Consider the following 24129-nt stretch of genomic DNA (forward strand, 5'->3'; position numbering starts at 1 on the left):
TCCAGCAACACATTTTTCAGCTCTGTGATTGAGCAGCCAATTAGTGGAGCATAATTCTTATTCCAAAAACTAAAGTTAACTGTGGTTTTAAACAGGAACTGGGTCAGTTGTTAATTTCATTTCTATGAATTCTTACCATGAAAAATATCTGATGTGACATATAGCCTCTCAAAACTAGTTGTATGAAATTTAGACAAAGAAGATCTCAGGACCATCCACGTTGTATTTATCTTTTCTTCCCCAGTTGACAAATGAAGTGAATGATATCTGTACTGGAGTTTTTCATAGACAGAATCTTTGTGATAATTACTCATTTTTTTGGCTTTGTTCTTTCATTATATGACTCAGCATTTAATGTTCATGGTTGCACAAGATGTAAAGTTCTACAAAGCTTTTAGCTAGAACTGAAAAGGTGCAGAATTTGAAATGCTAAAAAATGCACAATTTGGTGAGGTGTTTTAAAGAGCATGTTAACTGTTTCTGTATTTGGAAACAAAGAAACTATAATTAAAATAGACCAGGGATGCAATGAGAGCATCGGGAATGCTCAACTCTTTGTTTTTATCATAGAGAAACTCAGCAGGTCTAGCAGCATCTGTGCTGAAAGAAAGGCTCAACATGACTTTTTAGGGACCCCACACAATAATGTGATGCCAGACGTTAACTTTGTTTCTCTCTATATATGCGCTACTGGGGCATTTTCTTAAAAAAAAAGTTTATTTTCAAATTTCCAGTAGCTACAGTATTTTTCAGAATTGCCTGGCCTGCTCCAACACCCACTATCTCAGTTTGGCTTGACAACTGTGGAGTTAAATTTATGAATGACAGAAATAGTTTTCCTGTTTTCCAAGACCCAATCACTGCTACAACTATAGCCTGTTAAAAGATGGGCTGTCATTTTTTTCAGAGCAAATAAGCAGTCTCAAACTCCCCTTCCCAAATTTCTCAAACTTCAAGGCATCAAAATAGTGTCACTTTTGAAAACACTGATATTGATAGTATCATCCCTATTTTTGTGGTTTCAGACAGAAACTACACAAATGACATTAACCGGAACAAAGGAAATACTCTATTTTATATGGGAGTGGAATTCAAGCAGCAGATACAGAAATGTGGGTTTTATGTCACAACAATATTCAAAAGGAAAGTAGGTTATGAGTCAGTAACAGAGCCGAAGGACTTCAATGATCTTATGAACAAAGTGCATAAATTTCAATGCCTCATTGTTCAGATAAAGGGTTTCCAAATCACTCTTTGCAAGCACCACTGCAGTTGTAGATCACAGACTTTGGGATCAAAAACTCCAAGACAACAATGGTAGCTGTGGAGCTTCAAATAACATTTGACTACTGCAAGGCCCCTTTAAAATGTTCAGTTTTTTTCCCAGTTTTCCAAGGCCCAACCACTGCTATAACTACAGAGGTAAAAACAATGACTGCAGATGCTGGAAACCAGATTCTGGATTAGTGGTGCTGGAAGAGCCCAGCAGTTCAGGCAGCATCCAAATAGCTTCGAAATCGACGTTTCGGGCAAAAGCCCTTCATCAGGAATAAAGGCAGTGAGTCTGAAGCGTGGAGAGATAAGCTAGAGGAGGGCGGGGGTGGGAAGAAAGCAGCATAGAGTACAATGGGTGAGTGGGGGAGGGGATGAAGGTGATAGGTCAAGGTGGAGTGGATAGGTGGAAAAGAAGATAGGCAGGTAGGACAAGTCCGGGCAAGTCAAGGGGACAGTTACTGAGCTGGAAGTTTAGAACTAGGGTGAGGTGGGGGAAGGGGAAATGAGGAAACTGTTGAAGTCTACATTGATGCCCTGGGGTTGAAATGTTCCGAGGCGGAAGATGAAGCGTTCTTCCTCCAGGCGTCTGGTGGTGAGGGAGCGGCGGTGAAGGAGGCCCACGACCTCCATGTCCTCGGCAGAGTGGGAGGGGGAGTTGAAATGTTGGGCCACGGGGCGGTTTGGTTGATTGGTGCGGGTGTCCTGGAGATGTTCCCTAAAGCGCTTTGCTAGGAGGCGCCCAGTCTCCCCAATGTAGAGGAGACCGCATCGGGAGCAACAGATTCAATAAATGATATTAGTGGGTATGCAAGTAAAACTTTGATGGATGTGGAAGGGTCCTTTGGGGCCTTGGATTGAGGTGAGGGAGGAGGTGTGGGCGCAGGTTTTACAGTTCCTGCGGTGGCAGGGGAAAGTGCCAGGATTGGAGGGTGGGTTGTTTGTGGGCGTGGACCTGACCAGGTAGTCACGGAGGGAACGGTCTTTGCGGAAGGCGGAAAGGGGTGGGGAGGGAAATATATCCCTGGTAGTGGGGTCTGTTTGGAGGTGGCGGAAATGTCGGCGGATGATTTGGTTTATGCGAAGGTTTGTAGGGTGGAAGGTGAGCACCAGGGGTATTCTGTCCTTGTTACGGTTGGAAGGGTGGGGTCTGAAGGCGGAGGTGCGGGATGTGGACGAGATGCGTTGGAGGGCATCTTTAACCACGTGGGAAGGGAATTTGCGGTCTCTAAAGAAGGAGGCCATCCGCTATAACTACAGTCTTTTAAAAGATGGGATGTCATTTTTTTCAGAGCAAATAGTTTGTTTGAAACTCCCCAATTTTCTCAAACTTCAAGGCATTAAAATAGTGTCACTTTTGAAAGCACTGATATAGATAATATCATGGTAAAAACAATGACTGCAGATGCTGGAAACCAGATTCTGGATTAGTGGTGCTGGAAGAGCACAGCAGTTCATACCTATTTTTGTGGTACAGGGCTAGCTATTAGTTCATCTTCATTACAGTTACACAGCAACAACCAAAGGTACTGAATAGGAATGCTTATCAAATGACATTAGTTTTCATTTGGTCAGGATTATCCTACCATGAAATTGGGATTTCTCTAGTTTCAGCATTCAATATTAGGGTTAGGAATAGCACATTGAAATAAAGAATTAAATTTTCTCTACTCGGATCATGTGGGCGAGGGGGTGAGGGGTGCTGCTGTGACCCTTCTGCTGGGATTTAAATTCAATTAATAAATCTACAATTAAAAGCAAGTCTACTACTGACTATGAATCTACTGCCATTAAAAACTTATCTGGTTCACAAATGTCCATTGGGGAAGGAAATCAGCCACTTTAAAATAGTCTAGCTGACATGATTCCCAAACAAGGTCATCCTCCAAGGTCCTCTGGAATAGTAAGGAAAGCCACTCAGTTGTATCAAGCCACTACAAAGTTGAACAGAAGATGCACCCTTCCCAGCTTCAATCCAGGCACCAGACCTGTCACACTGTAAAGTCCTCCTTATTTAGATTTGGAGGCTCATACCAAAATTGAGAGTCTGGAAGAGTCTGTAGACTCTTCAGATTTCCCTCTCTGTACTTATGCATTCCTCCACCAGCATAGACATGCCCAAGTCAGCTTGACTGCCAAGACAAATTGTTGGGTTGCCACGAGGTGAAGCACACAAAGTGAGCAGGAATAGGTGTGAGAGATTGGTATAGCAGCGGAGAGTCCCCACAGAGCACAGGACTCTTCAAGCTCTACCTCGTTGGATGCAAATGTTAAACCTTCTTAATCATTTTGGAAGAGCACTATTGTATGGCAGCAACAGAATTATGTGAAGTGCTGTCAATCTTTACACAGGTACTGTCCATGAATACAGAGAGAAGTCAATCTTTACCATTAGTGCTACAATGTCTCAGGCCTGTGTGATGATGTTTAGATAAAAGTAAAGAGTGGCTAATTGTAGGAAGCACCAAATGTGACTGGCAATGGAATACACACTAACACTTTGCAACAGCCTACACCTTTAGACTGCCACATTACATAGGATTAAGGGAAACCTTGCCTTGGCTGTTCAGCACTTTAGTGATGTGCAGATAAGTGCTTCCCAACTCTAGGCTAGTAGGGAGCATGTCAGAGCATCAGAGTGAACACAGAGAAAGGGTATATGGAAATGAGGGACCTCCAACCACAAACTCCTGGAAGACTTGGCTAATACAGGATGAAGTCCCCACGGCAGCTCCATAGGTATCTCGCACAGATAAGCAAGATGATGATCTCTCAGCTGCTGTGAACTAGTTGAACTGATGGTATGGAGTGCTAAATGCGCAGTTAAATACTCCCAAGTGATGAGTGTACAGATGGGCAATCTTTAACTCTCTGGGGCAGTGGGCATCTAAGTATGGCAGTATATCTGAAGGCTCTCTCATGGTGACAGGCTTCAGTGATGAAGTGCATATACATACTGGGGTTGTAAAGACATCATCCATTACCAGTGAGGTGCCTCTAAGGCATCTAAGGCCATAGATTCACAGATACTACAAGCTGATCCTTGGAAGGGGCAGGTAGTGAATAAATTAAGGCTGTGGTGATTGTCCACACCACTGACAACGCATAACTACCTGGTTGTCTTGAAAAGGGACTTTCTTCAGAAGGGTAAAAATACCCATCAAGAAGGTTTGAGCCTTCTGTGGCAATGGGGATTCCATCATATTAAGCTAAACCTTGCTATTATGAGTTTTAGCTTCCAATGAGGTGGAGCCCTGTGCTCATCCCCTTCCCATGGGATGACAGTAGCAAAGAAGGATGCTGTTGGTGCAGATCTTGGTACACATTTGTCCAAAAGACCTAAGGTCCTATCTGCTGTGACAGCTGACAGTTGAGAAGTGTGAACCAAAGGCAAAACGTTTCAAGGTGGCAAAAATGGCTTAAACTGAAAACCATTTCCAAAATAGTGAAACTGTAGTCTCGTAAGTAAAGAAAAACTCTTCCACAGAGAAGAAAGCAACTCAACACGATACTTAAAGTTTTTCCCACCGGTTAACTGTTCAACCCATCAATGCATACTGAGTTAATATCAGAATTGCAACTGCAATTAACATATTTAAATATCAGACTTGCTTGTCCCACAGATATTCCCAAATGCTCAAAGATCCATTTGGGATAAAGATAGAAGTGACCATGTTTCTGCCAGCTTCTTGACACTGATGATTCCCCATGTTTTAATCCAATGCCCATTAAAAAAAATACTATCACCTTGGCATATTAAAATTCTCCCCCTGGTTCAAAATGGGAAACAGTTAACCAGTGCAGCTCTGCAAAATGAGTGCTGTACTTTGTATTGCTGTTCCAAAATATATGGCAGTACTTAACATTTCCTCATCTTCAATCACAGGATTCAATTAAAGTTGAATTTCTCTTGCACAATTCAACTTAAACTACAGCTTATTCAAATTACAGGGACTTTCCTTATTTCAATCTATCCCAGGAAACAAAAACTAAATCTCAAAGTTTCCCCATCCTTGCAATACATTTGCAGGAAATAATTTCAGAAATGAAGTGCAATCCCTTACAGTAAATAGTGAAACAGGAAAGCATCCGGTAGAATAGGAACATGCCTATGCGTGTTTTTTTTAAACAATGCATTGTTCATGCATCCACGCATTTCCAGTTGTCGATCAATTATTTGGCCAGCTGAACACTGATTGCATTTAAGACTATCATTTAAATATTGAAAACTTTTCAAGTGACATATCATGGATTCTGGCCTGAGCAGAAAGACTTCACATTTCCTGAGAAAAAATGTAATTGAAAACCAACATTTCTCTTGATACATTAGTTTCAAGACAAATAAGCAGGATATTATACACCAGTTATCAATGGTACAGCCAGGAGGAACTTGAGAAATTCAGGAAACGTATTTTTGAATACTCTTCAGCACATGTATTTATTTAGATAATAAACTCCCTCAAATATTTTTTAAATTCCTCTTTTATAACATTAAGTTCACTGTTACAGAGTAGCTTTATTTGCCAAACTCAAAATGAACAGGTCAAATGATGGTCAGATCTAGTTTATGTTGTGAAAGTTTCAGAGCTGCTGATGAAAATCAATTCAAAAACTAACTAGTTAGTACTCTTTTGAAGAAGATCATAGTCATTCAGTTTACATTTTCAGAAGATAAACTCAAAAACCAGATTAGTAATCATGCCGAAATATGTATCAGATCTAAAGAAAGAGGCTAATTGCATACATATCTTACATGGTCGGAAAAATAGTAAAGTTCTAGGGGAGTCAAGATTTATGATATTTAAATCCAAAGTCTGTACAAATACAGACATTTCATGAAAGTAGTACCAATGTAATGCCATTGTGGCAGTGATCTCTTGGCAACTGAATGACTCTGCTGAATATCTCAGACTTCAACAGTCTTTATATAGCAAGGATTGCTCAGATGCAGACAGAATTATAGTTTAACAAGCATCACACACATCATAGTGGATCGTTACACCCATAAGTTAGTCAATTGCCACCTGGTGAGAAAATTGCCATGTAACTGCAGCTGAAGTTAGAAAACATCTTTTAAAATAGTGATTAAATTCATATTTATATTTTTAGAATTACAGCAAAATTATTCACAATTGTAGTCAATTACTATATAATTTCAAAAATACAAGCAAGATTTAGTGAATCACACTTGCACTTACTGCAAGTGTGATGCAATGTTTGCAGAATGGTCACCTGATATACATGCCCAAATGCTATCAATGGAACTGGAAATCAAGCAGGAGTGTATGATGGGTAACTGACCTGCAACTATTATTTTGCTGCCCTGAAAGTATTGGCAGTCATGTCTTTTATTAAGTTGCATTTTGTGCTACATCCCATAAATGATAAAAATGGACTGCAGAATTTTTTTAAAAAGAACGTTAAATGGTATCCTGATGACAACATTAGGTCATAAGAAATGCTCATGTGACCTGGAAATGCTCTTGGCATTAGCTGCTAAGAAGTAAAGGTAAATAAAAAGGGAACTGCAGTGGTATGGAGTCTGTCTGCTGGTTTCTGTTTGGAAGTTCATAAGACTTTCAAATCATTTAAAAGAGAAAACAAACAAGGTATGGAACAGTTGCTTCATCATATTGACCATACAACCACCCTAAGGATCTAGAACTGACCTCTGAGGAACAGGAGGACAACTCAAGATGGTGCACTGTCCCATCCTTGCTCTGGATCCAGCTCAGATTAGATTCTGACTTGGCAGTCAGTTTGTGCACTTCATCTAAAACAGGAAGGTGTTGCATACTTGGAGGACCAGCTGTCAGAGGCTGTGATATTCCAGACCTCAAAATCTTAGAGGAATGTGGGAGGCCAGGATGATGCCACGTACCAGACAGATACTAAGCCTCTGGAGTCATCGATAACATGGCAAATGCTGAATGTGAATACAGTTGTGCCTGACTGCAATTTGCTACACAGATAACTTGCCTGAATGGAAGCTTACACAAGAAAGTTCACAGCCACCATAACTTCTGGCACTACCAACACTAAATGGCAACCCATGCAGTTTGAATTCTTGTCGCTAATCAATATCACTGACACCACTGATAACCTGTCTGACGCTGGCATTCATTCAACTATAGGTAGTTAGTGATCAGGGCTTCCTCTAGTATGACTTGGAGGTGCCAGTGTTGGACAAAGTTAAAAATCTCACAACGCCAGGCTATAGTCCAACAGGCTTATTTGGAAGCACTAGCTTTCGGAGCACCGCTCCTTCATCAGGTGGTTGTGGAGGTTAAGATCATACCTCACAGAATTTATAGCCAAAAGAGTCCAGTGTCATGGAGATGTGATACTGTAAACAACCTTAGATTAAAACTTTCATCTAACTTCCCAACAAACCCCTCACTCTCTTGGCTCCTTACCCCACTCCTGGCGCTCAGGTTTCCCCTCCATCTCCCCAACCTTCCTACCCCAACACCACCATCATCCCAGTTCTCACAGTTTTGGGATTATGGCAATTTTTAAGTCTCAAGATTACAGTGGAGTCACAACAGGAAAAGATTTGGAAAGTTTTGTCTACTTCTCTCAGGGTAGTATCTTCCCCTGGCACATCTGTCTACTGTCCCTTCACTGCTCTTCTGACTCTTCATCATCATGGCACTTGTATTGCTGGTAATGATGGCAAATATGTCCTCTTTTTCCTTCCCTTCTCAAGTGGAGAAGCTTCCCACTGAGTGGAGTGTTCCTATGGCTTTGCACACTGCAGAGAACACAGAAATTGTCTCTCCTTTTTTCAATCACTCTTCGAAGTGAATCTCTCCATCCCTTGAATTCATTTCAGCAAAATTGACTAATAGTTTGACACTAAGCAACTTCATAATGTTCCCTGCAGACAAGCAGGTTAAATCAGGGACAGCTATGTGACCAAGTACTTCAACTAATTGATGATTAGCATTGAATGACAGCAGGTTTATGACTCTTGAACTCTATCAAACCCAAGTGGAGATTGATTTAAATCACACACATTCCATAACAGATTACTGGAGAATAAGCAAAAGCTGGAAAAGCTTCTGACTTTTACCATTCTTTGATCTGTAGCTAATGAGGCCAATAATGGTATCAGACATCATTCCTCTGACAGCAACTACATTGATGCATTGGTGATGAAATGCTACAGCTTTCTGCTCTAAAGATTTTTGCATCATACCACATGGACTATTTATCCAAATGAACAATCATGGTGCCTCATTTACATTGATATTTCTACAAGTTATAGAATCAGAGGCATACAGCACGGAAACAGACCATTCGGTCCAACTTATCCATGCCAACAAAGTTTCCCAAACTAAACTTAGCCCACTCGGCTGTGTTTGGTCCATTTCGGTCTAAACCATTCATATTCATGTTCCTGCCCAAATGTTTTTTTAAATGTTGTAAGTGTACCTGCATCCACCACTTCCTCTAGCAGTTCATTCCACACAAACCACCCTCGTGTGAAAATGTTCCCCATCAGGTTCCTTTTAAATCTTTCTCCTCTCACCTTAAACATATGTCCCCTAGTTTTGAACTCAACCACCCTAGGGAAAAGACCTTTACCTTATCTATGCCCAAGATTTTATATCCTCTATAAAGTCATCCTCAACCTCCTTGCTCCTGTGAAAGGAGTCCGAGCCTATCCTTGTAATTCAAATCCTCCATTCCCAGCAACATCCTGGTAAATCTTTTCTGAACCCTGTTCAGTCTAATAGTATCCTTCCTATACAGGGCAACCAGAATTGCACACACACTAGTTTAACCTTCTTGGTAATCAGATTATGAGCACTTATTTTCACAAAAAGAAAATTCCACATGATGACATTCAATATGTTCCACTTATGTGAACTAGTTGTGTAACAATTCACAACAAATGAGCTACATTTATATTAAAAATCTATACACTTTTCTTAGCCTTATGAGTTATCAGCAATTCCTGAAGCAATGTGATTGATGTTCCTGCATCCTCAAGATATTTTTCAATCATTGCTTTCATAATTATTTGTGTAATAAAAGGGGAAGCAATCCCTTTATTAAAAGAACTCACTCAAAATTTGTTAATTTAGTGTATTTGTTTTAATCTCTAAATGAAAAGAATAAATATTATAATTAGTGCTTAATGTTAATTTAAAAAAAAAGATTCCTTTCACTTCTATGGTATCTCATTGACACTGGGTTATATGTTGATCCCAGGACTTTCATTCATTAATAAACATTGTAAACTTTCAACTTAAATTCTATAGCAAAAACACAGCAAGCAGTCCATTCCAATTCCTTCCCTCAGGTTGCCTAAGAATTTTAAAAATTGTAAAAGTAGAAAATGAATCTTAAGAAAAGGAAGCAAACCTAAGATATAATCAAATTCCAAAGTCATTTTACAGTCTACAACAAGCCTGCAAGAAGTTCAGCTTACTTACAATTGAACGTGTACGTCCTCAATATAAATAATCTCATAATTTATTCAATTCTTACAAGAAATTGGTCACCTTTCCACTATCAGAATTGTGCCAACAATTCAGTAAATTATAATAATGAATTACAACAAATTGGAAATACATAACAAGTCACGAATAATAAGTCAAAATGTAGCTATATACTTTCACAGCATCCCAACAAATTTATACAATAAACAAGTGAGGTATACAAACTGGAGAGTCCCAAATTCAATTCCGACTTTGCACTGCTGTTAGTTATCTCAGTGGAGTTCATCACAGAAGCCCTACAGTGTGGAAGCAGATCATTTGACCATACTGACCCTCTGAAGAGCATTCCACCCAAACTCTCACCATCCCTGTAACCATGCATTTTCATGGCTAATTCACCTAGCCTGCACAATCCTAGATACAATGGGCAATTTAGCATAGCAAATCCAGCTAACCTATACATCTTTGGACTGTGGGAGGAAACCCAAGCACCCAGAGGAAATCCATGCCGACAAGAAAGAGAATGTCTGTGTGGGCTTTGCACAGACATCTGAGACAAGAATCAAACCCCTCCCTGGTATGGTGAAGCAGCAGTGCTAACCACCGTGCCACTATGCCAAGATGGTCAGCCACAGTGCTACAAGGGAGCATAAATCAACTAAGGTCCCAGATTGAATAAAGATAGGATTGGATGTTAGTGCCTTTGAAGACCCAACATTCAGGAACACATAAAATTCATAGCAGGAAACAATACAGCAAAACTACCAATCATCATTCAATAGAAAAAAAAACGAAAGGACGGAAAAATCCCATTAAAAGCTTCATTTCCACCTCTCTTATGCTCACCAAGAAGCCTCTGTGCTGCTCAAGTGTAACCCAATGCTTTCAAACCAGCACCTCTCTCAGCTTGACAGGTCTGGAAACGGTGATGTGGTCGAATCAAATTTCAGAAAAGAGATGTTCTAAAGACGAGTCTTACTAAACTCGAAACGTAACACTCTTTCTCTATCCATAGATGCTGTCAGAACGGTGTTTCTACAGAATCATCTGGTTCTATTTCAGATCTCTTGCATCAGTAGCAAGCTTGCTCAAATTCCAAGAAAAGGCTCTATGGTTAGCATTGTTTTTGAAAATTGATTGCACCGTTACTATGGCATAGCAGACAGCGTTTCAGTAAAACTCAGTACATTTTCGGGTATTGGCACTTCCATTCGACATACATCAAATCTTGTATACCTGTATATTTTAGCAGCATATACGTCCGGATCAAACACATATTCCACGTTCAGAAAACCAAACAGGTCGACACAACCCGATCAATTGGATTGAAGCACGTTATGTAACCCTTGATGGTTACATCGCTTAATTTCTGCTAGATTTGAGTCACAGACGGTGACAGGTTATTGCTTCACAGAATTCTGGACGAATTCCAATCATTTCTCATTTGCAATTACCGCAAGGTTCTGCTGCGTCCTAGAAATCGTCACGGGACTCGACACACTAGTTAGAGCAGGCAGCTTTTGCAAGGCAGAGAGACGTATGATGGGGGTTAAGTATTTAGAAAAGGTGCACATTTGATCGCAAGCAAATGAAACACTTCAAAGGGAGCGAGACATAACTGTTGGTACTTGCACAGGCTCGGACCTCAGAGCAGCTTGGCGCTTTGATCAACAGGGCCTAACGGTCCTCGGGGTTGCCGCGAAGAGGCAGCCAGCCGCCAGCCATCCCGTGCGCGCGGCCTCACCTGAGCTGAGGCCGCCGGTGACGTAACTGAGCGGTGAGCGGTTGGCCCCGCGCGAGGCGAAGAATAAACCGCCGCAAGTCCGGGGCGGCGCGAGCGTCATTTTTCCGGGCCCTTCGGTGACTGGAAAGGGCGAAGGAAGGAAGGAAGGGTAAACAAGTTGGAAGCGGGGGGGGAGCGGGCTCGGGTGAGACCTGGTCAGGCCTTTGCTGAGCTCCCCTTCTCCTTGTGCAAGTGAACTAACAGCACGCATACAAAAACAATAGCAGCTCCTCAGATATTTCCCTCATCGATCTGTTCAGCGGTGGTATTACATACCTGTGGAGCAGATGGGACTTGAACCCTGGTCTCCTGGCTCAGGGATAAGGCCGCAATCACTGTGCCAAAAGAGTCAATACCCTTCTTGTCATTCACCCCATGGACCAGGAGCAAGCAGGTGGGACTAGTTAAATTTGGGGATTATGGTCAGCATGGACTAGTTGGACCAAAACGTCTGTTTCTGTGCTGTGTGACTCTATGAATCAATTTTAGGTATATTTCATTAACCTGTCAAAATATGGAACCAAACTGGAACACTACTGAATTATGTTTATTTCTTTAGCACAAATGATTGCAGGGGTCTTTCGTACTTTTAGTGGCTAAGCACTTTTTTCTTAACCTTTTCACTTTCTGAAAATGGAAAATTAGTTATGTTCCCCAAGTATGTTTTATTTTCTAGCTATTAATTAATAAGCTGATTGTATATTAGATTCCCTACAGTGTGGAAACAGGCCCTTTGGTCCAACTCCAAAAAGTAACCCACCCAGGTCCATTTCCCTTATGAGTGATGCACCTAACACTATGGGCAATGTAACATGGCCAATCCACCTGAACTGCACATCTTTGGACTATGGGAAGAAACCCATGCAGACACAGGGAGAATGTGCAAACTCGGCACAGACGGTGGCCCGATGCCAGAATCGAACCTGAGGCCCTGGTGCTGTGAGGTAGCAGTGCTAAGCACTGAGCCAAAATGCTGCCCCTTTGTTTGTGATATGTCAATATCACTGACCAAGCTAAAATTTGTTGCCTATCCTTCCCTGCCCTTGATTGACTGTGATGTGGGGGTGCTGGTGTTGGACTGGGGTGGATAAAGTCAGAAGTTACATGATTCTCTCTGCCTATAAATTTGTGCCTGTACATTTCCCTCCACTTCAATTGACAAAGGAGCAGTGCTCTGAAAGCTTGTGATTTCAAATAGACCTGTTGGACAATAATCTGATGTTGTGTGAATTCTGACTTAATAGAGTGGCTTACCTAGTCATTTCAGTGGATGAAATCAGTGAACCACATTGCTGTGGATCAGGAGTCTCTTGTCGTCCAGAACAAGAATTGTGACTGATTTCTCTCCCAAATGACATTAATGATTCAGATTAGTTTTTATGGCAATTGAGACTCGTCTAGTTCTAGAATTAATTTAATTATTCAGATTTAAATTTTATCAACTACCATGGTGAAATTTGAGTCAGTTTCCCCTGCGCATAAGCAGACTCTGGACTATTTGGACAGCACAGTGGCTCAGTGATTAGCATTGCTGCTTCACTGTGCCAGAGACCCAGATTCAATTCTACCTTCAGGTGACTGTCCATGTGAAGTTTGCACATTCTCCTACTATCTGTGTTTCTGCTAGGTGCTCTGATTTCCTTCCAGAGACCAAAGATGTGCAAATTTGGAGGATTGCCCATGCTAAGTTACCCATAGTGTTTAGGGATGTATAGGTTAGGTGTGTTAGCCATGCAAGGTGTAGGTGCATGGGTCTTGATGGGATGCTGTTTGGAGGGTCAGTATGACTTGTTGGGCCAAATGATCTGTTTCCACCTTGTAGGGGATTCTATGGAGTATAAAATTGCCTTTCACTTGGGTTGTAATAGCTTAGGAAGCCCAACTAGAAATGAACATAATTTATTGTTGAACATAAAATAGAGCTACTACTCATGGTGTAATAGGTTCCCAACCTGGGATAGACTCTACGTTATACCCAGAAGTGCTGCCATACACAACTAAGTGACTGTCCCGCCACCAAAATCAACGTGACCTTTTTTTGCGTTTTTTAAAAACTACTAACCACCACCAGCAAACGCAACTGTGTACGCAATTAAATATCAACATGCAAAACCCAATAAGGGCAACGTAAAGCTTCAAAAGTGAAGGAGAGGTAGGGAAAGAGGGAAAGGGGTAAATCAAAATGGAATTGGAAGATGAGATAATGCACTGTATGCCACCACAACTGGGTCTGCTTTTTTGTTTGAGGAATCTAAGTCAGAAATTTAGTTTTAACTTGACAGCAAAATAATCTTTTATTTCATTCACAAGATAAGGTTGTCACTGGGTGAAAAGCATTTATTATCCATCCCTAGGAAGCAGTTAAGAGTCAACTGCATTACTATGGGTTTGAAATCATATGTAGGCCAGACCTTCCTTTTCGAAAGAACATAAGTGAACTAGATGGGTTTGGATCTGCTTTTTAAGAAATATATACATTTTTTTCTAATCAACTTGTTCAGAGATGTTATTTTACACCTCTGAGAAGGTGGGACTTGAACTTAGGCTGAGTTCAAGGGTTCGGGACGCTATTGCTGTGCCACAAAAGGGACCTTGGGTCTGCTATTTTTTAAAAAAATTAACCTTTTTTTTCTAATCAGCCTGTTCAGAGATATTATTGCACATCAATGGAGTCAGTGGAACTTGAACCTTCCCAGACCAGAATAAGTACACTACCACTGTGCCACAAGTGGGTTAAAGGGCTCAGATGATGAGTTCCAGCTGGTCAGGTCATTGCTTGTTGCCAAAGAAACTCATACTCAAGGAGCTCCACAGGGAGGCAAGTTCATGATTCCCCACGGGACTTGTAGAGGTTATGACAAGGGGTTGGCTGATTTCCTACTATAAAAGACAAGTATGGCATAGGTTACTTCAGTATTTGATTTCTTTAAAGTAACGTTGGTCTCTGTCTACACAAGAACTCCACTTCCCAATAAGTAAATTGACATTATAAGGGTGATGTTGTGGAACAGGAAATTAAGTGTCAGGAAGAATCAGTGAGGGACAGTGGCTGCAAAACAGAGGGTTGGCAGCAAGACAAGGGATTAGGGAACAGGCGAAGTACTCAACTAGAAGGTCAATGAGATTAAAGGTTCACAATAGTTAGGAAGGTAAGAAAGTAAGATGTGAGGAAAGTATAAAGTATTAGAACAAAATGACCATATTTCTTTAGATTTTTTAAATTTTACAAGTTATTTAATTTACCAATTAGGAATTTTGCACTGTCAGTACTTGACTCATAGGGTATAATGTTTTAATGCAAGTAATATACTATGGATGCTAGTAATCTGACATAATAATTGAAAATGCTGCAGAAACTCATCAGGTCTGGCAGCATCTGTGGAGAGAGAAACTGTGTTAATGTTTTGAGTCTAATATGACTCTTCAGCACTACTTAGAAATTTTTAATTCTTGTTTTCAGCTAAACAAGTTCTAACAACTGAACCACAGATTTAACATTGGTTTTAATAGGAAAATATGATTCAATTAAAGTTGTTTCACTTGAAGTCATGATGTTCACTGTATTATGAAATAGTGCCATCTAGTTGTAAGAACCAGAATTTCATTAAGAGTCTCGTGCCAGCAGAGATGGGATTTGTGCATGAGACCCTGTATAATCCCATTTTAACGCATTCTGAAGAACTTGTCTGGGAAATTGATTTTTCGACTGGGCAATTCCTCTATGTCGAGAATCCTTCAAAAGTCTGCATTTAAATCGTAAAAAATTCCTCAGGAAAAGTTGGACTATTCTAACTCCCATGGACTATTGTCTAACTCCCATGTAACAATTAAGCTGATCCGTATATACCTTCCCCAGCCCCCTGATAACCCTGACCCAAAACCCCTCTGAGGACCTGAAAACCTGCCAACCCAGGCACTGGACCTGATGCTTACCCTCCACTAGACATAACCAAACTGCCCCCACTGATCTGGATAGGGCCCGCAGCAATTTGATACAGCTTGACAGCCCCTCCCCAGTTGATCTAGCCCAACACAAATCCTCCCACCACAACCACAACATCAGCTCAATTTCTCCCACTTGCTCTAAACATTACATCACTTGCCTGGTACCCTGACCCTTTCCATCCTCCCCACTTGTCATCCAACCCACCTGGCGCCTAATTGGCATCCTACTAACCAATGATATAACACCAATTTTCTGGCATTCTACCCCTGGCATGTATCTGCTCCCTAGCTGGCACCTGGCCCAGCCCACAAGGCAGCCTATTCCCCTACTCATGTAGCACAAACACCTACCTTATGTATTTGCAGTTTGACAGCAGCGTCAAAGTGGCTGTCGGAATGTTGAAATGTCAGAATATGATTGCTGACTGCTGTGAAAAAATGGTTATGGTTTCCCTTCCTCTAGTTATGTGCTACAAAAGAACTGTCAGAATACTAATACAGCTTTTGTATTTCTGAGGGAACCCGGCATGAAATCTCCTCTCAGACATGCGGACCTCCCTTCGTTTGTGAAACAGAAGGACCTGAGTTAGATTATCTTGGAAAATCAAGCCCAAATCTGGTAGTGCAGTTTCCTTTCCTCTTTTGTATGATGTGGAGGTGCTGGTGTTGGACTGGGGTAGACAAAAGTCAAAATCTGAAAAATTGGCTCCAGAATTTTCAAATTCATTACACCATATTTGTTAATTTTTATTTTTTAATTGATGCTCAAGATAATTTTTGGATAGATTTTCACAGTGTTGTTTTGAAAGAAAATCTTTGTTCCATAACCTCATGCAGTCAAATAACACTGTTTGTGTTTTTCACTTGATGTCACTTTGAAATGGGGGAAATGCAGCAACTATTTTCTTTATATTCTTTCTACAATTAATAAATAATTCTTACTTTGACATTTTTAGTTTACAGTTACATTAAAATTAACTCATATCTGCCCCAGACATCATGATTACTCTTAGTCATCAATCTGTTAAATACTTTTCTTCTAATTCACTTTCAGAGTAATCCTCTCCTGAGAGTCCTGGCTTTGACAGTATGTCATAGAGTCATAGAAATGTACAGCATGGAAACAGACCCTTCGGTCCAACCCGTCCATGCCGATCAGATATCCCAACCCAATCTAGTCCCACCAGCCAGCACCCAGCCCATATCCCTCCAAACCCTTCCTATTCATATACCCATCCAAATGCCTCTAAAATGTTGCAATTGTACCAGCCTCCACCACTTCCTCTGGCAGCTCATTCCATACACATACCACCCTCTGCGTGAAAAGGTTGCCCCTTAGGTCTCTTTTATATGTTTCCCCTCACCCTAAACCTATGCTGTCTAGTTCTGGACTCCGACCCCAGGGAAAAGACTTTGCCTACTTACCCTATCCGTGCCCCTCATAATTTTGTAAACCTCTATAAGGTCACCCCTCAGCCTCCGACGCTCCAGGAAAACAGCTCCAGCCTGTTCAGCCTCTCCCTATAGCTCAAATCCTCCAACTCTGGCAACATCCTTGTAAATCTTTTCTGAACCCTTTCAAGTTTCACAACATCTTTCCGATAGGAAGGAGACCAGAATGTGTGTCAGACTGGCCACTTCCTCACCTAATTGGCATTGTGATGATGATCTGATACTATTTTTTAGTGATGTGTTTGAAGGATAAATGTTGGCCAGGCCCCTTGGATAATTCCGTTTCTCTGATGTGAAATTGTTCCATGGGATCCATTACATATACTTCTGATGGAATCATTTAGTGTCCTATCCAAAATAGTCACTTCCAAAAGTGCAGCTGGAGTACTAGTCTAGATTCTTGTGCTCAAACATTTGGAGTGGGACTAAAATCTCTGAAGGCAAAATCGCTACCAAAGGAGCCACATTTGACTCATGACTTTTTTTCATTCATTCACAGGATGAGGCATCACTGGTTAGGCCAGCATTTATTGTCCATTCCTCCTTACCCTTGAGTGAGCTGCCTTCTTGAATTACTGCGGGCCACATGCTGTATGTAGACTCACAATGCCACTAGGAAGGGAATACCAAGACTTTAATTCAGTGCCAGTAAAGGAACAACATATATTTCTCAAGTCAGGATGATGATTGGTTTAGAGAGGAACTTGCAGAATTTCCTATGTATCTGCTGCTCTTGTCCTTCTGGATGGAAGAGGTCATGAGTTTGGAAGATGCGTTCTAAGGATCTTTAAATTTCTGCAGTGCACCTTGTAGGTAGTACACACTGCTGCTACTGAGTTTCCATGGCGAAGGGACTGGATGCTTGTGGATGTGGTGCCAATAAGTGGGCTGCTTTGTTCTGGAGTGTGAAGCATGCGAACAGCAAGGATATCAGGACTTGCTGTAAACAATAATGTACATGAACGTACCTTGAACAAGTTTTCACTCTTTACTTGTGAAAAAATACCCACATTCCATTCAGTAGTTCATTAGGCTTATTAGCACCACATCAACAAGCATCTAGTTGCTCCACCATGAACACTCAGTAGCGGCAGTATGTATAATTGCGTGCACCAATTAGTATATGGTTAATGGCAGGTACAAATACATGTCTTTCCAGTACAGTTCACTATACTTTACTCTTCTGTTTCAGTTGTTCCTGATCACTCCATTTTGAACGTATTCCCCCATAAGATAAACTGATTAGAAATCATCTATTTTCCAGATGGTTTTCTATCATCTATTACCTTCTTGGCCATTGTGGCATAGATCATGATGTATTTTATAACCCTTGCAATTCCTGACATTGTCAGTTACATAGTCAATGAAAATATATTAATTGGGCCAAGGTTTGCCATTGATAAAGAAGGAAATTGGAAGTGTCTCAACTGGTTTATCAACATATAGTACACTGTGATCAGTCTAACATTAGCACTCTCGAAGTCCAGACATCTCAGGACAAGTGTGCAAAAAGTGAACAGAGAAGAAAAGGAATTGACAAATCAATGAACACAAGACCTCTGGGGGTGGGAGAAGAGAGAAATTAATTTTATTTCAACTTCAAACTGAAAATATCAATGCAAGAGTTATTTATTAATTGTAAAATTAATGTAAAAATTCTGATACACTGAATCACTAAATCCCTACATTATTCATGTTGCAGGTTCAGAACTCCATGTTATACATTCTCTCCAGTATAAGGGAATTTTGCCTGTACTGCCTGATATCCGACTGTTTTCTGACTCAAATCTACAATGCCTATGCTTCACTCTGAACATTGTGATAGCTAAGTATAGTCTGAGTTAAATACAATGTCAAGAACTGGCCTAATTCTTCCTGTTGTTGCAGCATAGAACCTTTATGCAACAGGATTTTTCCAGGACCAAGGATCAGATAACCAAATCTGCTATCCATTCCTACAGAAAGCAAATAATTGAGTACTTGCCAAAAAATGAACTTCGCAACCTTCTTAATGTAACACAAACACTACTCAGATAATGGTTAGCATTTTATTTATTGGAAGGCATTTCGTAGTTCGTGATTTATAGATGGAATTTCAGCCATAAAAATGTTGGCCAGAATGATAATGTTTTTTTTCAAGAGGTTCTTACATTGCATTCATGCTGCAGTAATCCTGGGCCTTCATTGTTTGAGCTGAAAAATGTGTTGCTGGAAAAGCGCAGCAGGTCAGGCAGCATCCAAGGAGCAGGAGAATCGATGTTTCGGGAATAAGCCCTTATGCCTGAAACATCGATTCTCCTGCTCCTTGGATGCTGCCTGACCTGCTGCGCTTTTCCAGCAACACATTTTTCAGTTCTGATCTCCAGTATCTGCAGTCCTCACTTTTCCCTTCATTGTTTGAGTGTTTTATTGCAAATGGGTCCTATACCTTGTGTTGTTGAAAAGGAAACCTACTTCTCTCTTATTATACCTCCTAAAGAGATTGAGAAGCATGAAATTCTCTGTGCCATAATTAGTGTGGAGCAGGATGAAGCAGTAAGTTTAAAAGAATGATAGTACATAACTTGATACTTTCATAGGTGCCTATGAATTGATCCCTAAAGACAGTATTGACCTGCACTGGCACTTTTGTTGGATAATGAGTATTTTTACCCCTAAAAAGAGCCATCTACCACATCCTACAATAGTATTTCTAAATCTCCATGTGTATGGGGCAGTTTTCACTGTTGCGTCTGAGCTCCACATTTGCTGATGACTTCTGATGTTTCTTCATACAGGGAAGCCCCATCCGCCCGTTCCCACTCTTTAAATCCTGTTGCATACCTAAATTCAGTGACTGGAAACCAGCTTATAGGCCCCATTCCTTGTTTGAGTTGCCAGCTGTAATGTATTCTTGGTGATTTCCTCACCATTGAGCCATTCATCCACCAGTATAACCATCCTTTTGACCTATTACCTCGTTAAGCCTATTAGAACGAAAATGACTCATTGCCCAATTAGAATATGCTTGACTGTCAGTCAGTCTTTCTTTCCCATTTTCTAAATTTCTATATGTGATAAAATGTTCAAAGAAACATTGAACCTGTGAGTTTTCTCCAGGATTGCACACAGCATTGCCCTGGAGATCTGATCTCAATTTTTCAGGCCCTCCAGGCCAATCCTGAAGAGGATTGGCAGGGAATTGGCAACCCAACAGTCCTGGTAGATACAAGCCTCAACAAAGAGAGAAGCAGTCAATGATCCATGCACCGGTGAAGGGGTGCCCTTGCTACAATGCAGTTCCAATATGTTGAGGCTCATCAACTGGGGACAAATATAGCACTTCAAATACTTTCCTTCTCCAACTTTTTAGGTGGGGAATATAATTTTCTGTCTGATTTAATTCGATTTAGATGTAACAGTGCTGACATTTGGTAACTGTTCCAATGGTTTGTGCAACAATATATTGTTAATAGCAAGCAAGTATCAGGTCTGTCTTTAAATATGTATCGCATTGACAGGCGAAATGATTTGATGCCAGGGAGTTCAGCCAGTCAATTCAGACTGGCGGCTGTTTCCGTGGCTTGGAGCCAAGCGCTCACATTCCTTTGGGCGGTGTTAGAATGGCGTTGGAGCCACGCTAGGGCTGGCCGTTCTGGCTGACTGGAGAGAGTTTGGGAGTGATCTTTCTCATGTTTTCTCTGGCATCATTGGAAACAAGTCGCAGCTAATTATCATATGGACAATCTCACTCTATTTCAGCCTCCGACACAGGACTACCATTCTGAACGCCTATGGTTCATATAAAACTGGACAAGGACAATTTCTCAGACTTGAATTTAAACTCTTGCGAGTAAAGATCAAGTCTGGCAAAGTTCTTTCTCCCGGAGCCGCTTTTGCGAAGACTAAGGGACCCCATAAACATTTTTTAAAGGGGTATTATATTTGAAACGGCTTTCTATTTGGATAGAAGCCGCCCTGAGTGTCGCCTCTGCAATACTGGCAGCAGAAGCCACTTGCGGTGCTTTATGACGATGGGGACTTCACCGGTGAGTTTGGTTCTCTTGGCCGGATTGCTTTGGTTTTCGGATATCGCTGAAGCGGGATGCTCTGAATCTCAGAAATGCTGCAACGGCAGGGACCATAGATGTAGCAGCATTGGTTGGACTATGAACCGGGTTTACGGGACCTGCTACTGCGACCAAGCCTGTAGAAGCACTGGTGACTGCTGTTACGATTACATCGAGACATGTCCAGGTAAAGGAGAGCTCGGCATGCCACAATCAGTGAATTTTATGTGTTCCTCCGAATACAGTCAGTTTGGATGTAGGTCATCGCGATAGTTCGTTCTCTAATGTAGTAAAGAATGGGCTGAAATAGCCAGAAATGTTTTGGTTTCACGATTACGTTTTTAATTTATTAAAAAATAAATCAGCATAAAAATTAACTTGTAAACTCGCAAGAGTTGTTTTTATGCTACATCTCAAGTTAAACGTGTTACTGGATTCATTTTACAGACACGAAAAGTTTTTTTTAATCAGTGAAAGTATATTGTCCATTTCGAATAGATCCAAATCGAAGTAATGTACAAGCTAAATACTGGAGATGTAGATCTGAACCAGAGTGGTGGAGAAACTCGGCAGGTCCGCTAGCGTTTGTGGAGAGAGAAACAGGGTTAATAGTTCGAGTCCAATATAACTTTGCACCTCTCTAATGTATCATCTGTCGAATTCTATCGATGATAAGGAATTTTTGAATTAAAAAAACTTTATTTCTCTCGACTAAAACTGTTTCTATATTTTAAAATTTTGATTTGTAAGAAACAGTACCATTTGTAATGCCATGCATAATAGCTTTTAAACAGATATGTGGAGCAACCGCCTTAAAATGGCAGTCAACTGAAAATTAAAACGCGGGCTTAAGTCTATGTTTTTAAAAATGTGACAGTTTGTATAGTAATGCATCAATTAAAATCATATTTATCACTAGAAGGTGTGAAAATTGGTGTTTAAATATTACTCAAAATGGCTGTGGTCGTAATATTAGCGATATAATCCGTTAATAAAATCGGGAGTTGCAATTATTGAATAATACAATAGCTGGAAAATCATTTCCTTCCAATAATATCTTTACCTGGAAAGAGAGAATTCATTCTGACTGCATGTCATCACCCTCTTCTGGTTATTAGTTTCACTGATTTTTTTTTCGAATCAAAACCATTTAGAAGATGTGGGAAAACTCCACCATGCAGAAGATGGTGGGGTTCTAGAACTCACTGCCTGTAAAGATAGTAGAGACAGAAATCCTCATAACAACATTTAAGAAGTATTTAGATATGCATTTACAACACTAAAGTTACAGGCCAAGATCTGGAAAGTGGGATTGGAATAGGTGGTTGTTTTTGACTAGCATGGATGTAATTGGCTGAAGGGCCTTTTTCCATGCTGTAGATCTCTATAACTCTAAATGCCCATTTTATTAGGCTGATATTAACACTTCAATATCCCTGCAAGACATTTACCACTGAATGATGGATATGAAGGGGTATAAATCCAGTGTCAAGTTTTGATTTGATTATGAAGGAAATACCATGACACTCCTGGAGGGATTAATGCATATCCATGTTGGTTGGAAGCCAAATGGTGTGTAACTCATTTGAAGTGAGGACTATGGCCTTGTAAGAATCTTTCTGGGCAGATTGTATAAAGAGGGTTCATTTTGTGTATCGGAGACAATCGGGGCTACAGTTTAAAATAAATTTTAATATCACATTATAGTTACAATCATACCAAAAACTGGTATACCTAGTTAGTGTTATGAAAATTAAAATAATAATCCTTGATATATTTAAGTGATGGTCAGTATAATCCAGCTGAAAATAAGTATTAATAGCAAAAGTGACAATAGGTTTATCAAAAAACTAAGGTCCTGAATAAGCATGCTCAGTGAATAGTCCTGTGAATAATCAGAAAACATTAAAAATAATCTTAAAAAGTTAAACTGAGCCATTTAATATTTTCATGAATGTACACTAGCCAATTTCTTAATAAATTAAATGTATCCTGAGATGTGGAAAGATTTTCACTGTGCTAAATGTGCCTGCATGCCTAGGAAAATGAGTGCAATTTGAAGAGCTTGCCTTAGCCAGAACAATTGACATAATCTCTCAATATTGATTGATCTCTGCTGAGGCTATTTCCACCTCCAGACCAATATTTATAGGCAGGGCCTGAGGATCGCAAGGGGTTGTGATACAAAATTACCAAGAATGCTTCAATTGTACAGAGATTTGGAATGTGATGCCACATATGCTTTTGTGAGGAAAAGAAGGATTAATGGTCCCTTTAAGAACCAGGATTCTTTAGGATCAGATTTATGGTAAGGCACCTGGCTTGCAGAAAATTATCATATGACCAGGTTGTCTAAGAGATAAACAACAGAGGAAAGAAAGTTATTTATGGGGGATGTATCCTGTATTTAAGCAGTTTCAGGGCCTAAAAGAAGCTGGAATAAAAAAAAAACATTTAAAAAGAAGGATTCCATCAAAATCTGGTGTATTGACTGAAATAATTTAAAGCTGTTAACTGAAGGTTAGTAGTGATCTAAATCTTCTTTTGTAGAACTCAAGTTGGAAGATGCATGTCAGGACTCTGCAGAAGTCTTCACACACTTGCATGAGCTGAAAGAGCCTGGGAAGTTTAAAGTTCAGAGGGCTGATTACCATTGTCCTGGACCCTCCACCAATGACCCAGACTCTGAGTTCAGCATCAGAGACTTGGGTCAGATATGAATAACTTGTCTAGATAATTACTCTGCAAATATTATGTTGGTTAATAACTGGTGTAACATTTGGATTTGCCAGTGTAACTGAACTATTACCCATAACTGACCCCTAGTAAACAACTCCTTTGGTCTGATAAGACTCTCTGTCCCAGCACCAATATTCCCCTCCAACCCAACCCAACTAACCCTCCCTTCTTGCTGACCTGATCAACATCCAAGACAACCCAACCTGACTGTTTCCCACAGTCACTCCACCAACCCAATTCCGTCCCAACTGGACTCAACTCTCTCACCCTACAACCTAATCTAATGAATACTCTTAACCCAACACACAATCCCATCACCAACCCAACTAGTTCCCTGATTGGGAGACAGTGAGGTCTACAGATGCTGGAGATCAGAGTTGAGAGTGTGTTGCTGGAAAAGCACAGCAGGTCAAGCAGCAGCCGAGGAGCAGGAAAATCA

At 40.6% G+C, this 24129-nt stretch overlaps 2 protein-coding genes across 12 annotated transcripts in view; one reads left to right on the forward strand and one right to left on the reverse strand.

Moving 5' to 3' along the window:
• The window catches only part of LOC140477463 (ATP-binding cassette sub-family C member 9-like), a 154399-nt gene extending 142510 nt beyond the window's left edge, over positions 1 to 11889 (reverse strand). For 2 of the 7 annotated variants that reach the window (XR_011960740.1, XM_072571397.1), the window contains exon 1: positions 10959 to 11213. The gene's annotated coding sequence lies outside the window, so the exon portion shown is untranslated. Of the gene's footprint in view, positions 1 to 10568; positions 10718 to 10958; positions 11214 to 11341; positions 11595 to 11781 lie in introns of those variants that run through there. The other 5 variants (XM_072571401.1, XM_072571399.1, XM_072571398.1 and 2 more) reach the window with 5 other exon arrangements.
• Positions 11433 to 24129, forward strand: part of LOC140477464 (somatomedin-B and thrombospondin type-1 domain-containing protein) — a 38544-nt gene continuing 25847 nt past the window's right edge. Inside the window, exons 1-2 of one of the 5 annotated variants that reach the window (XM_072571405.1) lie at positions 11433 to 11499; positions 20644 to 21138. In XM_072571405.1, coding sequence (XP_072427506.1) covers positions 20910 to 21138 — 229 coding nt within the window. In that variant the 5' untranslated portion in view covers positions 11433 to 11499; positions 20644 to 20909. The other 4 variants (XM_072571404.1, XM_072571406.1, XM_072571407.1 and 1 more) reach the window with 4 other exon arrangements.

This window comes from Chiloscyllium punctatum, chromosome 5, assembly GCF_047496795.1.
Source record: "Chiloscyllium punctatum isolate Juve2018m chromosome 5, sChiPun1.3, whole genome shotgun sequence".
Classification (NCBI taxonomy): domain Eukaryota; kingdom Metazoa; phylum Chordata; class Chondrichthyes; order Orectolobiformes; family Hemiscylliidae; genus Chiloscyllium; species Chiloscyllium punctatum.